The sequence below is a fragment of the Hemiscyllium ocellatum genome, chromosome 21, assembly GCF_020745735.1.
Source record: "Hemiscyllium ocellatum isolate sHemOce1 chromosome 21, sHemOce1.pat.X.cur, whole genome shotgun sequence".
NCBI classification, from domain to species: domain Eukaryota; kingdom Metazoa; phylum Chordata; class Chondrichthyes; order Orectolobiformes; family Hemiscylliidae; genus Hemiscyllium; species Hemiscyllium ocellatum.
In genome coordinates this window covers 60,267,458-60,282,358 of record NC_083421.1, presented here as the reverse complement: position 1 = coordinate 60,282,358, position 14,901 = coordinate 60,267,458, and the positions used below count along the sequence as shown (strand labels likewise).

Genomic DNA, 14,901 nt, shown 5'->3' with positions numbered 1-14,901 from the left:
AGCAGAGTCTGATTAGAACAAGTCAACATGGATTTAGTAAGGGGAGGTCGTGTCTGACAAACCTGTTGGAATTCTTTGAAGAGGTGACAAGTACGTTAGACCAGGGAAACCCAGTGGATGAGGTCTATCTAGACTTCCAAAAGGCCTTTGATAAGGTGCCACACAGGAGGCTGCTGAGCAAGGTGAGGGCCCATGGTGTTCGAGGTGAGCTAGTGGTATGGATTGAGGATTGGCTGTCTGACAGAAGGCAGGGAGTTGGGACAAAAGGTTCTTTTTCGGAATGGCAGCTGGTGACAAGCAGTGTCCCGCAGGGTTCAGTGTTGGGGCCGCAGCAGTTCACATTATATATTAATGGTCTGGATGAAGGGACTGGGGGCATTCTAGTGAAGTTTGCAGATGATGTGAAGTTAGGTGGACAGGCAGGTAGTACTGAGGAAGTGGGGAGGCTGCAGAAGGATCTAGACAGTTTGGGAGAGTGGTCCAGGAAATGGCTGATGGAATTCAACGTGAACAAATGCAAGGTCTTGACTTTGGAAAAAAGAATAAAAACATAGACTACTTTCTAAATGGTGAGAAAATTAGTAAAGCCAAAGTACAAAGGGATCTGGGAGTGCTAGTCGAGGATTCTCTAAAGGTAAACATGCAGGTTGAGTCCATGATTAAGAAAGCGAATGCAATGTTGTCTCTTATCTCAAGAAGGTTGGAATATAAGAGCACTGTTGTGCTACTGAGACTTCATAAAGCTCTGGTTAGGCCCCATTTGGAGTACTGTGTCCAGTTTTGGTCCCCACACATCAGGAAGGACATACTGGCACTGGAGCATGTCCAGCGGAGATTCACACGGATGATCCCTGGAATGGTGGGTCTAACATACGAGGAACGGCTGAGAATCCTGGGATTGTATTCATTGGAGTTTAGAAGATTAAGGGGAGACTTAATAGAGACGTACAAGATAATACATGGCTTGGAAAGGGTGGACGCTAGGAAATTGTTTCCGTTAGGAGAGGAGACTAGGACCCGCGGACACAGCCTTAGAATTAGAGGGGGTCAATTCAGAACTGAAATGCGGAGACATTTCTTCAGCCAGAGAATGGTGGGCTGTGGAATTCATTGCTGCAGAGTGCAGTGGAGGCCGGGACGCTAAATGTCTTCAAGGCAGAGATTGATAGATTCTTGATGTCACAAGGAATTTAGGGTTACCGGGAGAATGCTAGTAAGTGGAGTTGAAATGCCCATCAGTCATGATTGAATGGCGGAGTGGACTAGCTGGGCTGAATGGCCTTACATCCACTTCTATGTATTATGGTCTTATGGCCTAAATCAGAGTTTACATTTCAGGTCCAGTGACCCTTCTTCAGAACTCCCCTTAACTCTGATTTCTTTTGAAAAATGCAGCTAGACCTGCCGAGATTTTCTGCTTTTGTTGCCATAACTACATGAGACATCTTATCCATTTCATTGTACTTATAAACAGCAATCTGCCCACTTTTGTCTACAGAGACCTTGAAACAAACCTGGATACACTGTGTAGGGCTCTTGTGATGGACTGGGCCCAGGTGATAACATCTCTGAATGGTTTGATTTGGAAAATATCTAAATCAAAGCTGGTCACCTTCAACCTATCTCAGTCTTGAATGCAGGGGAATCGAGGTACACTGGTGAAAATTAAGTGGAGGCAACGGACAGACTTAGTATGCTCTGTCCGCCCCAAAAAGACGTGTGGTTTGGGAAATGACACTATTCTGTACTAAACGGGATTCGCTGATGAGTTGTGAACATTTGCAGTAGATGTTTGAGAGACGTGAACACTTACTGGGTCTCCAGGATGGCCTGATGGTCCAGGGTAACCTTTCTGCCCCTGAATTGAAACAGAAGGACACACCTATTAGTCAGTTTGTAATAGAGGAACCAGAATAGGTATTTTTACAACTGAATACAGCGAAACATGCTTAAAAACACCAGCTCAGCAAAATATTCAAACACTGAGCAAGACCGCAACACACTTTCAAGAAAAATACGTTCAGTCAATTCGATTCCTGTGTGGGGGATGAAAAAGGAAGAGCCAGATGCCAAATATGTCAACCCTGCCCCAAGCGAGTGGGAAATGATGAGGCTTGAGGTGACCTGTTTGTTAAAACCAACACCTTGCAGACTGCAATTTTAAAGCAGGTAGGAATGGGGACCAGATATTGTGTGGCAGCTGTAGCTCACGTGGTAGCATGCTCAGCTCCCTGTCAGAACATCCTGGCTTCAAGTCCCTCTGAAGGAACGGGATGCACAGATCAAGGCTAATATTGGACTGCAGGACCGGGCTACTAACCCGAGATGGATGTCAAAGGACAATCCCATTCCAAACAGACCAAGGGAGCTTCTCCCAGGCTCCCAGGCAACATTTGACTCTCATACAACATCATGAAAAATTAAGGATTTGTTACATTGCCATTTATGGGATTTTGCTGTGTATAAATTGACTTTGACTGCACTTCAAAAGTACTGTGTTAGCTGTAATGTACTGTAAGATGTCTGGTGGTCATGTGAAGAGCTACATAAATGCAACCTTTTTCTTCTCACTTGTCTTCTTTATTTTATCAATTTATTAGAAATGGGCATGGCTGGCTGGGCCAGAATTTAATAGCCAGGTCTAGTTGCCCTTGAGATGGTAGTGGTGAGCTACCTTCTTAAACTGCTGCACTCCAGTAGGATTAAGGAGACCCAAATGCTGTGCTGGAAGGAGCTGCAGGGTTATGAGCCACTCTGCTGACATCTGCCTGGGAAGAGGCCTCCTCATCCTTTCCATGGTGAGCAATGCAAAGCCAATGAGTTTGGTTTCATTGTGAACCTTCATCCTTTCCTGATCACAAAATCCTGGTAAGAATTCCTTTTTGCTCAATGGGTGAACAGTTTGATAATGGACCATGTATATCATTTGGTATGGCCCACCATTGCTTGATGGGGATCTTATTTCCAACGTGGCTTTTGTCAAGCTTCTCTCAGTTCAGATCTCAATGTAATCCACCATTCATCTTTTTTTCTGTTTTTATGTTGAATTGTAACACAGGTGCCTGAGGTGATAAAGAACGCATATGGCATGCTTACTTTCATCGGTCAAGGCATGGAGTACAAGAGTTGGCAAACCATATTGCAGCTAAATAAAACCCATATTCGGCTGCACTTGGGAGTATTGCGTGCAGTTTTGGTCACCATGCTACCAGAAGAAAGTAGAAGCTTTGGAGAGAGTGCAGAGAAGGTTCACCAGGATGTTGACTGTCTCAAGGGCATTGACCATGAGGCAAGGTTAAAAAGATGAGGGTTGCTTTCCCTGGAAAGATGGCAGCTGAGAGGAGACCTGATAGCAGTCTACACAATTATGAGAGGCATAGATAGGGTGGACAGTCAGAGGCTTTTCCCCAGGGTTGAAGTTTGAATTACAAAGGGGCACAGGTTCAAGGTGAGAGGGGGGAAGTTTAAGGGAGATGTGCAAGGGACATTTTTCACACAGAATGGTAGAAGCCAGGAACGCTATGCCAGGAAAGGTGGTGGAAGCAGAAACATTGGTGACATTTAAGAGGCATCTGGATGTTTATGTGAAGACGGACAGAATAGAGGGATTTGTACCGAATAGGGGCAGAAGGTTTGTAATTTAGTTTAGTTTGGGCATGATGATCGGCACAGGCTTGGAGGGCCGAAGGGCCTGTTTCCGTGTTGTACTTCTCTTTGTTCCTTGATCATGTTCTCCTTTAATTGTTGCCAGGGCAAAGGCTGTCAACTATTAATTTCTAGTGTCTGTACTTGTCTATCTTTCCCCCTTTAATTATTTAGCAATCCACTTGATGTGCGAATGCCTGCACCTCCTTTAACCCACTTATTTCTATTTCTGCCACCCAGCTCGTTCAGAACATTCTGTATGAAACCTACATTTAAACGCTCGTATCCTCCTTTAACGCTCTTTCTTCACATTGTGACTCCTGCATCCGTTGAGAGCAACACTCCACAGAATCATTAAGCCATACCCATTCCAGCACAGCCTACATTTTCAGTACTCCTCAACTGGGAAACAGCTCAGAATTCCTGCTTCAAGTTGTTATACGGTGGCACAGGGAGAAAACGAGAATGTGTGGCAGGGTGGATATTGAACAAAAACAGGGTCAAGTTGTGATATGATATCTCAGTGCACCCAGCATCTCACTTGCATAAGCCTCAATCCTGAGCAGACGCTGGGACAGTGTTAATCCAGAGACCCAGATAATGCTTTGGGGACCTAGGTTCAAATGCTGCCACAGCAGATGGTGGAATCTTAATTCAATAAACACATGGAATTAAAAGTCTAAATGATGTACATGAATCTATTGCCAATTGTTGGAAAAAGCTTCTAGTTCACTAATCTCCTTTAGGAAGGAAACTGCCATTTCTACCTGGTCTGGTCTACACGTGACTCCAGACCCACAGCAATGTGGTTGAATCTTAACTGCCCTCTGGGCAATTAAGGATTGGCAACAAATGCTGCCTAGCCAGTGACACCCTCATCCCATGAATGAATGAAGGAAAAAGAAATAGGGTTCTTAAGGGCCATGACAGGGTAAATGCTGAGAGGATGTTCCACTCCTGGGAGATTCTAGGACCAGAGGACTTAGTTTCAGAATGAAGGGGCACACCAATTTAAGACTAAGACAAGGAGGAATTTCTTCTCTCAGAGGGATGTGAGCTTTTGGAACTCCTTGCCACAGAAAGCTGTGGGGACAGAGTCCTTGTGTACATTTAAGGCTGAAATAGATTTTTGATCAGTTGGGAAGTCACGGGTTATAGGGAAACGGCAGGAAAGTGGACGTGAGGAATGTCCGATCAGCCCATGATCCTATTGAATGGTGAAGCAGGGTCCAGGGGCTCAATGGCCTCCTCCTGTTCCAAGTTCTTAAGATCTTATTGTCTAATAATTGACTTTGCTCATCAAAGCAATGCTTAAGGTGACATGTACAGAACAGTCATTATAGTTTCTGTACAAGAGCACAATGGGCAGCCTATCACATCATGAGAAGGTGGATTCAGCAAAGGGAGAGACTGGGAGATGATGAAGAGGAAATCATTAAGGAGTCACTGTGCCAAACACAAAGAAAACAACACCACGGAAATACTGGTGAGCTGTTCAGGGTTTTAGTTTCACTTTATTTGCAACGAATTTTCAAAGTATTCATATCGACTCTTTAAACAAACCCAAATATATTTGTAAAACTATGTTAGAGTTTACATCATTGGACATAGTTGTGTAACTAATCAGACTTAAGTTATCAAATTGTATTGTATATAAGCATAATGGTGGAAAGCCTTAACTTGTGTTGGATTACTGTTTAAAAAGTTTTTGTTGGCATTTCACAGAATCATAGAACCCCTACAGTGTGGAAACAGGCTCTTCGGTCCAACAATTCCAAAAAGGATCCCATCCAAACCCATTCCCCTACCCTCTTAAACTGCATTTACCCCTGACTAATGCATCTATCCTACATATTCCTGAACACTGTGGGAAACTTAGCATGGCCAATTCACCTAACCTGCACATTGTTGGATTGTGGGAGGAAACCGGAGCACCCAGAGAAACCCACATAGACACGGGGAGAATGGAATTAGGACCCACTTAGACATTTGGATTTCAGTAAGATCAGTATCAATATTGACTGAAGCCAAGACAACAATATTAGGCTCGAACATTGGCCAGAGTTGACCAGAACTTCTAGTCAAAAGCAAACAAGTTAGGGTTAGATGTTCTGGGAAGCCAGGAGTGCTCTTCCCATTGGACACTGAAATAACTATAGAGAGGCTGGTATCCTAGGCGACAAAGTGGCTCAGGGGTTAGCACTGCTGCCTCACAGTGCCAGGGGCCTGGGTTTGATTCCAGCCTCGGGTGACTGCCTGCGTGGAGTTTGCACATTCTCCCCGTATCTGCATGGGTTTCCTCCAGATGCTCCGGTTTCCTTCCATGATCCAAATATGTGCAGGCCAGGTGAATTGGCCATGCTAAATTGCCCATAGTGTTAGATGCATTAGTCAGATGGAATGGGTCTGGATGAGTTCCTCTTTGGAGGATTAGTGTGGACTTGTTGGGCTGAAGAGCCTGTTTTCACACTGTAGGGAATCTAATAAAATCCCATCACCAAGTCACCCTTTATTTATACCTGCACTGTACATGGGTTCTGACCAGCCAGCTCAAAGCCAGTCCCTAGACTTGAAGAAGGGTCCTGCCTGAAACATCAATTCTCCTGCTCCTCTGATGCTGATTGACCTGCTGTGCTTTATCCAGCTCCACACTTTATTGACTGTGACTTTTCAGCATCTGAAGTCTTCACTATCTCCTAGACTGAGGATACTTTCTGAATCTCATTGTTTTTTTATTAGCCTGTTTTCATAAGCAGAGTGAGAGTATGTGTGTATGTGTGTGAGACAGAGAGAGTGAGAGTGTAAGTGTGAATGAGAGAAAGTGTGTATGTGTCCGTGAGTGAGTGAGTGAGTGTGTGTGTGTGTGTGTGTGTGTGTGAGACTGAGAGAGAGCAAGAGCGAGAGAGAGAGAGAGAGAGACAGACAGACAGACAGACAGACAAACAGATAGAGAAGAGAGGGAAGCTGGGATTTAGCACAAGAGACCTTTGGAACCCATTGTGAATCTTTGATCCACCCTTAAATTCAAGAGGCTTCTTAGTTCTCTGGGTCCAGCATTTGTTGTCCATCTCTAGTTGCCCCTTCAGATGGTGGTGGTGAGCTGCCTTCTTGAACCACTGCAGTCCACGTGCTATAGAGACACCTACAGGGATTCAGATTTTGACCCAGCAACTCTGTAAACAGCGATACATTTACACATTATGATGGTGCATGGGCTCAAGGGGTCTTCACATGTACCTCCTGCCTTTGTCCTTCAAGATTGAAGTGGCTGGGGGTTTAGAAGGTGCTGTCTGAGGATCTTAGGTGAATTTCTGCAGTTCATCTTGTAGATAAAACGCACTGCTGCTACTGAGCATCGGTGGTGGGAGTGGATGTTAAAGGTGGTTTACCAATCAAGCGGCTGTTTTGTCCTCGATGGTTTCAAACTTCTTGAGTTTGTTGGAGCTGCACCCACTCAGAGCAAGTGGGGAGTATTCCATCACACACCTGACTTGTGTCTTGTCGATGGTGAATAGGCTTTGGGGAGTCAGGAGGTGAGTTACATGCTGCAGGATTCCTTGTCTTATCTCCCCACATTATCCTTCACATCTGTCTGCTCCATTGGATAGTTCTAAATTCTGCCCATTATCACCGTGTTATTTGAGGAGTTTGCTGTGCATATATTGACTGCTGTGCTTTCTATATTGCAATTGTGATGACACTTCAAAGGTACTTCATTTCCTGTGAAGCACTTTCAGATGTCCAGTCGTCATGAGAGGAGCTATATGAGTGAAAGGGGGTAAAATATAGGGATGAAGGAAAAGGTGATTTAGGGTTAAGAAGGGATAAAATGTAGAGATGAAGCAGAGATGTGGGGCTGAAGGAGGTGGATTTGGTTGAACAGCCCAGTTGCAATGCAGAGTAATGCCAATAGCATGGATTCAATCCTCACACTAACTGAGGTTACCATGAAGGACTTCCCTCCTCAACCTCTCCCCTCGCCTGATGCATAGAGACCCTCAGGTTTAACCACCATAATCATCTCCTTCTCTCTCTCATTCTCTCATGAGAGAGCAGGACTATATGGCAATTTTACCTTTACACTTCAAAGCTGTTTCATTAGCGATGAAATATTTTGAGATGCCTGGTGGTTGTGAACAGTGTTATTTAATACAGGTGTTTTTTTATTAACTGGTCCAAATGTTTGGGTCACCGGCAGAACCTAAAATTGTATTGAAAACACTTCGGAAAATATGACTGACATTAAATGGCACAGAATCCCACATTCCCTGAAACATGCTGCTTTTCAAATGATAATAAATTGCCAGAAAAATGACTGGCACTCGATAAACAGTCCTCAGAATATAGATGGCTCTGAAACATTCAAGACAATTGTCACATGATTGATTGGAAGGAATTAGCTCATGAGCTGACGGGGAATGTGGAGATCACAAAGAGATTTATTACAACTCTCTGTTGCCATGATCAGGAACTGTTCTATATTCCTGAATGAACATTACACCGTATTTCACATTTGAAGCTTGCAGGCAGTGCTCCAGAGAAAAGCTTGGTGCAGAGAACGCTCCATAATTTAACACGCGAAGCTTGCCTGCGAATGAAAAGGCCACAAATTCCTAATTGTGGAAGCAGCGGAAGCCAATATCATATTTGGTTTGATTTATTACCGTCACGTGTGCTGAGGTACAGTGCAAAGTGTTGTCTCACATGTTGTACACGCAGATCACACTATACAAGCGCACCAGGGGTATAGAGTGCAGGATATAGTGTTACAGCGGCCGAGAAGGTGCAGAGAGAGATTAACAGTAACATTGAAGAGTTCTGAGATCCCCAGTTCTGAGGAAGGGTCACTGGATCTGAAACATTAAATCTGATTTCCCTTCAGACCTGCTGAGGTCTTCCAGCAATTGATGTTTTTGTTTAACACTGAGGAGGAAGAAGCAGGGAAAAAGCTGTTCTTGAATCTGTTTGTATATTTTTCAACTTTTATACTTTCTGTCCAATAAAAGAGGGTGGAAGATAGTATAATCAGGAAGGAGGAGTCTTTGATGATGTGGACTGCTTTCCCTAGGTAGTGGGAAGTATAGATATAGTCAATGGATGGTAAGCTGGTTTGTGTGATGGACTGGACTGTGTTCACAACTCTAATTTCTTTCGGTCTTGGGCAAAGCAGTTGCCATACCATACTGTGGTATATCCAGACAGGATGCTTTCTATGGTTCATCTATAAGAATCTTTATGGATATGCCAAAGTTTTTTTAGTTTCCTGAAGAAGTGGAAGCTTTGCTGTGCTTTCTTGACCATAGTGTCAACATGGGAGGACCAGGACAGACTGCTGGTGATTGTCACTCCCAGGAACTTGATGCTCTCAACTATCTCCACCTCAACACCACTGATACAGAAAAGGGCGTGCCCTCCTTAGGTCACCACAGATAGATTTGCTTCCACTGTTGTAATATCAGGACTAGAAACATTGCAGCCATTACTTCACCAGTCATTTTGCTAATTTGTACAGCAATGATGAGGTTTAACTGCCATGGTTTTCTTTCACAAATATAATTTCAGGAGACAATGTAAAAACATACCTCTATTAAAGACCCATGGGTTTATCTGCTTTGCTGCATTGCATTGCATTGCATTGTGTGCCAAATGAAACATATTCTTTCTTCCTTTGAGGTGCACTTGCTGAATATCACAGTCAAAGAACGAGCAAAAATACCACACAATAAACAAGAACATCTGGAAAATGAGTGCAGTGATTCCCAGATTACAACAGCAACTGCACTTCAGAGAGCAGCGACTGGAAAGCACTTTGGGGGTGTCTGGGAAAAGCTTTGCAGAAAGTCAAGTCTTTCTTTTCTTCAGAGAGTTAAAGTATAGAGAATTGTTCTATTGTGAGTGCATAAGGCAAGAATCAAAGAATGCAGTGAGATGGTCAGAAACAATGCATTAAAAACACAGAACACCAAACATGACCTGACTCAAAATATGCATCTTTGAAAGCTGAAGATTACTGGGGCGATAAAGGAAATAGTAACAGGATGTTGTCCAGAAACTAGTATGCAGGTACAGCAGGTAATTAAGGAGGGCAAATGAAAATTTGGGAATTATTACAAAGTAGAGTATAAATGTAGGAAAGTGTTGCTGCATCTGTACAGGGCATTGGTGAGGCTTCACCTGGAGTAATGGGTACAGGTTTGGCGCCCTTACTTGAGGAGAGATGTAGTTGCATTGGAGGCAGTTCAGAGGAGGATTATCACATTGAGAGGATGGGTTTGTCTTATGAAGAGAGATTAAGCAGTTTATGTCTGTATTCTCTGGAGTATAGAAGAATGAGGTATATAAGATGCTCAACAGGGTTGTCAAGGTAGACGTAAAGGCAATAATTCCTCTTGTAGGGCAATCTAGAATGAGAGGTCTGGTTTTAGGGTAAGGTGTGGCAGATTTAAAACAGAGATTAGGAGAAATTATTTCTCTCAAATAATCATGAATCTGTGGAACTCACTATCCAAGAGTGCAGTGGATGCTGGAACATGGAGTAAATTTAAGGAGGAGACAGAGAGAGCTTTAACAAGCTACAGATTGAAGGGTTATGGAGAGCAGGCACGAAAGGGGAGTTGAGGCCAAAATTAGATCAGCCATGATGATGGAACAGACCTAATGGGTTGAATGGTCTCCAATATTCTAATGTAAGCTTTTGGGAATGGGAACTGAGCTAAAAAACTGAGAAGTGACAAATATAGCGAAAATGTTCACAAAAGATGAATAGGATCAGTGAAAAAAACAAAGGGACAGGTTGTGATTAAAATGCCAAACTCTGAATTTCTGGATCTGTGAAGGAAGGGGAAGGATTAAAGCCGAAGCCAAGGCAGGAACTAGGCCAAGGAGCTTGGAGAGAGCCCAGCTCTGCTGGGATTCCATCCCATTCACAAGCTTTCTTTCAATTCCAACATGGAGATCAAGAGCTCTCCCTGTTTACACAGGTCAATGCTCATCTGGGGAGCAATTGGATCTTAAAAGATCTACAGTCAATGGGGGCCTGTAGATCATCACTGGATAGTGTCAGCATGTCAGGTTTTGCTTATATAGTTATTTGCAAAAGCCATTCATGAAAGGAAGCCTTTGGTCCATCATACCAAGATGTAGCCCTGAAATAGGAAAACAAAGGGTACCAAGGCATGAAGATCATGATAAGACCATGGGAAACAGAAACAGGAGTACGCCATTCAGCCGCTCGAGCCTGCTGTACCATTCAATAGGATGGTGGCTGAACTGACATTCCTTATGTTCACTTTCCTGTCCTATCCCTCGATTCCCCAACTGGTCAAGAAGCTATCTATCTCAGCCTTAGATATATACAAGGACTCTGCCCCCACACAGCTCTCTGTAGCAAGGAGTTCCAAAGACTCTCATTCCTCTGAGAGAAGAAATTCCTGCTCGTCTCAGCCTGACGTTGGTGCCCTTTTATTCTGAGACTATGCCGTCTGGTCCAAGACTCTCCCATGAGGGGGAAACATCCTCTCAGCATTTACCTGTCAAGCCTCCTTAAGAATCCAAAATGTTTCATTGACAGCATTTCTCACTCCTCTAATTATCTGTAGTTGAGGAGTTCCCGCATATCTGCTACCCTTGTCTTTCTAGATGAAAGAAGTCAGGGGTTTGGAAGGTGCTGTTTGAGGATTTTTGGTCAATTTCTGCAGCGCATATTGTAGACATTACACACTGCTGCAACTGAGTATCAGTGGTGGAGGGAGTGGATGTTTGTGGATGTCATACCAATCAAGCTTCATCCTGGATGGTGTCAAGTGTTGTTGGTGCTGCACCCATCCAGACAACTGGGGAGTATTCCAACACATTCTTGACTTGTGCCTTGTAGATGGTGGATAGGCTTTGGGGAGTCAGGAGGTGAGTTACTCACCACAGTATCCCTAGCCTCTGAGCTGCTCTTGTAACCACTGAGTTTATGTGGTGAGTTCAGTTGACTTTCTAGACAATGATGTTGACAGTGGGGGATTCAGTGAAGGTAACACCATTGAGGGACAAGGGATGGTGATTAGATTGTTGCTTGTTGGTGATGGTCATTGCCTGGCATTTGTGTGGCGTGAATGTTACTTGCCATCTGTCAGCCCAAACCTGGATGTGGTCTGTTGTCCAGATGTGGTTGCATTTGGACACTGACTGCTTCAGTATCTGAGGAGTCGCGAATGGTACTGAACATTGTGCAATCATCAGTGAACATCCCCACTTCTGATCTTTCAATGGAGGGAAGGTCATTGATGAAGCAGCTGAAGATGGTTGGAACTTGGACACATAAAACTAAATGAAAACTGTTCTGGTCACACCCTAAAATCGTTGATGTCCACCCCACATGTATTTTTTTTAAGAACATCAATCACACAGACAAAAACACAAGGGGCTATGAATTTTTGGGGTGCATTGATCTCATGGAATGCAGGGAGAACTAGCCATTTGGATACAGAACTGGCTCAAAGGTAGAAGACAGAGGGTGGTGGTGGAGGGTTGTTTTTTAGACTGGAGGCCTGTGACCAGGATTGGTGCTGAGCCCTCTACTTTTTGTCATTTACATAAATGATTTGGATGCGAGCATAAGAGGTACAGTTAGTAAGTTTGCAGATGACACCAAAATTAGAGGTGTAGTGGACAGCAAAGAGGGTTACCTCAGATTACAACAGGATCTGGACCAGATGGGCCAATGGGCTGAGAAGTGGCAGATGGAGTTTAATTCAGATAAATGTGAGGTGCTGCATTTTGGGAAACCAAATCAGAGCAGGACTTATACACTTAATAGTAAGGTCCTAGGGAGTGTTGCTGAACAAAAAGACTTTGGAGTGCAGGTTCATAGCTCCTTGAAAGTGGAGTCGCAGGTAGACAGGATAGTGAAGAAGGCGTTTGGTATGCTTTCCTTTATTGGTCAGAGTATTGAGTACAGGAGTTGGGAGTTCATGTTGCGGCTGTACAGGATATTGATTAGGCCGCTGTTGGAATATTGCATGCAATTCTGGTCGCCTTCCTATTGGAAAGATGTTGTGAAACTTGAAATGGTCCAGAAAAGATTTACAAGGATATTGCCAGGGTTGAAGGATTTGAGCTACAGCGAGAGGCTGAACAGGCTGGGGCTGTTTTCCCTGGAGTGTCGGAGGCTAAGGGGTGACCTTCTAGAGGTTTACAAAATTATGAGGGGCATGGGTAGAATAAATAGACAAAGTCTTTTCCCTGGGGTCATGGAGTCCAGACCTAGAGGGCATAAGTGGGACTAGATTGGGTTGGGATATCTGGTTGGCATGGATGGTTTGGACCGAAGGGTCTGTTTCCATGCTGTACATCTCTATGACTCTATAATACCGCTGTTCAAGTCAGCATTTCTTGGTCACAGAGCAGGTGACAAAGAAACAATGTTTGGGGAGGTGGGGGGGAGAGGAAAGGCTGTTAAGATCATCTAACAAGCCCTATTCATCTGAGCAAGACTTGTAAAGCTGAAGTCACTTTAATGTGGAACATGTGGATAGTCAGAGACTTTTTTCCCAGGGTTGAAGTTTCAATTATAAGGGGGCAGAGAGGAGGAATGTTTAAGGGAGATGTGTGAGGGAGGTTTTTCATATAGAGAGTGGTAGGAGCCTGGAACGCACTGCCAGGAGAGGTGGTGGAAGCAGACATGTTGGCGACATTTAAGAGGCATCTGGACGGTTACATGAACAGGGACAGAATAGAGGGATATAGAGTCATAGAGATGTACAGCAGGAAACAGACCCTTCGGTCCAACCTTTCCACACCGACCAGATATCCCAACCCAATCTAGTCCCACCTGCCAGCACCCGGCCCATATCCCTATAAACACTTCCTATTCATATACCCATCCAAATGCCTCTTAAATGTTGCAATTGAACCGGCCTCCACCAGATCCTCTGGCAGCCAGAATGTGTGTTTTTTTCAAATTTAGTTACCACTCTGCATGAAAAAGCCCCTCCCACATCTCCCTTAAACATCCCCCCCCGCCCCTCACCTTGAATCTTTGCCCTCTTGTCATTGAAACTTCAACCCTGGGAAAAAAGCCTCTGACTATCCACCCTATCAATGCCTTTCATAATTGTGTAGATCTCAATCAGATCTCTTCTCAGTCTCCATCTTTCCAGTGAAAACAATCCCAGTCTTTTTAACCTTTCTTCATTGTCAATACCCTCGAGAGCAGTCAACATCCTGGTGAACCTTCTCTGCACTCTCTCCAAAGTTTCTACATCCTTCTAATAGTGTGGCAACCAAAACTGCACTAATTAAGCTTCCTCGCAATGATTTTCAATCAAACCTACCTCAAATTCAGTTTAATTCGTTCTTACTCCTGATAATTCAGAATAAAATGAGAACAGGAATTAACAGTTTTGAGGATGACTTTCAATCTCTGTCACCTACCTTTCTACCTGGAGGCCCTGGGAGTCCAACAGCACCAGGTCGACCCACATCACCCTGGAAACAACAAAATCAAGTTTGCTTGTTAAAAATATTTTCATTACTCAGACTAAAACTGTTTCCACTGATTGAATGATGCAAGATAAAGTGAGGTAATGTTGCAATCTATGCTGGCTGCAGTTCTTAGCAGCAATGCAAACATCAATATCAGAACAGCATTCATCAAAAAATCTTAAATATGTATGTCTGTTAAATCAAAACTGGATATTTTCTCTTCTAGCTTCTGTCAACGATCATACTGGGCAAGATTTTAGCTCACTCGAACCCATTCACTTTTAAGATTAACATTGAGCCACATATGGTACTGATGGGAAATATATCATAGAATCCCTACAGATTTCCAAAAACAGTGGGCCAACAAGTCCACACCAACTCTCCAAAGATCATCCCAGCCAGAGTCACTCTCATTACCCTGCATTTCCCAAGGCCAATCCACATAACCTGCACACCTTTGGACAGAAGGATGAAACTGGAGCACCCAGAAGAATGGAGAATCCCATGCAGGCAGAAGGAGAATGTGCAAACTCTACACAGACAATCGCCCGAGGCTGGAATTGAACCCAGGTTCCTGTAGCTGTCAAACAACAGTGCTAACCACTGAGCCACCGTGCCACCGCAAATATATAGTTGCCAAAAAAATGTTCCTTTTATTTCATATCTTGAATACCTAGAAATGTAGAGATAAGAAGAGTGCAAATAGAAGTACACTTCCCCCAAAACCAGCCAGCTGAGGACTGTCTGCATGCTGGATTTTGCCAGATGTCAGGTTTTACCAGT

The 14,901-nt window shown here is 43.9% G+C and overlaps 1 protein-coding gene across 2 annotated transcripts in view; it reads right to left on the bottom strand.

Moving 5' to 3' along the window:
* LOC132825922 (collagen alpha-1(XXVII) chain-like) overlaps positions 1–14,901 on the bottom strand; it is a 593,955-nt gene that overhangs the window by 415,426 nt on the left and 163,628 nt on the right. For both annotated transcript variants that reach the window (XM_060841558.1, XM_060841557.1), the window contains exons 7-8: positions 14,068–14,121; positions 1,814–1,858 (exon numbers count right to left, since the gene is read on the bottom strand). In XM_060841558.1, coding sequence (XP_060697541.1) covers positions 1,814–1,858; positions 14,068–14,121 — 99 coding nt within the window. The remainder of the gene's footprint in view (positions 1–1,813; positions 1,859–14,067; positions 14,122–14,901) is intronic.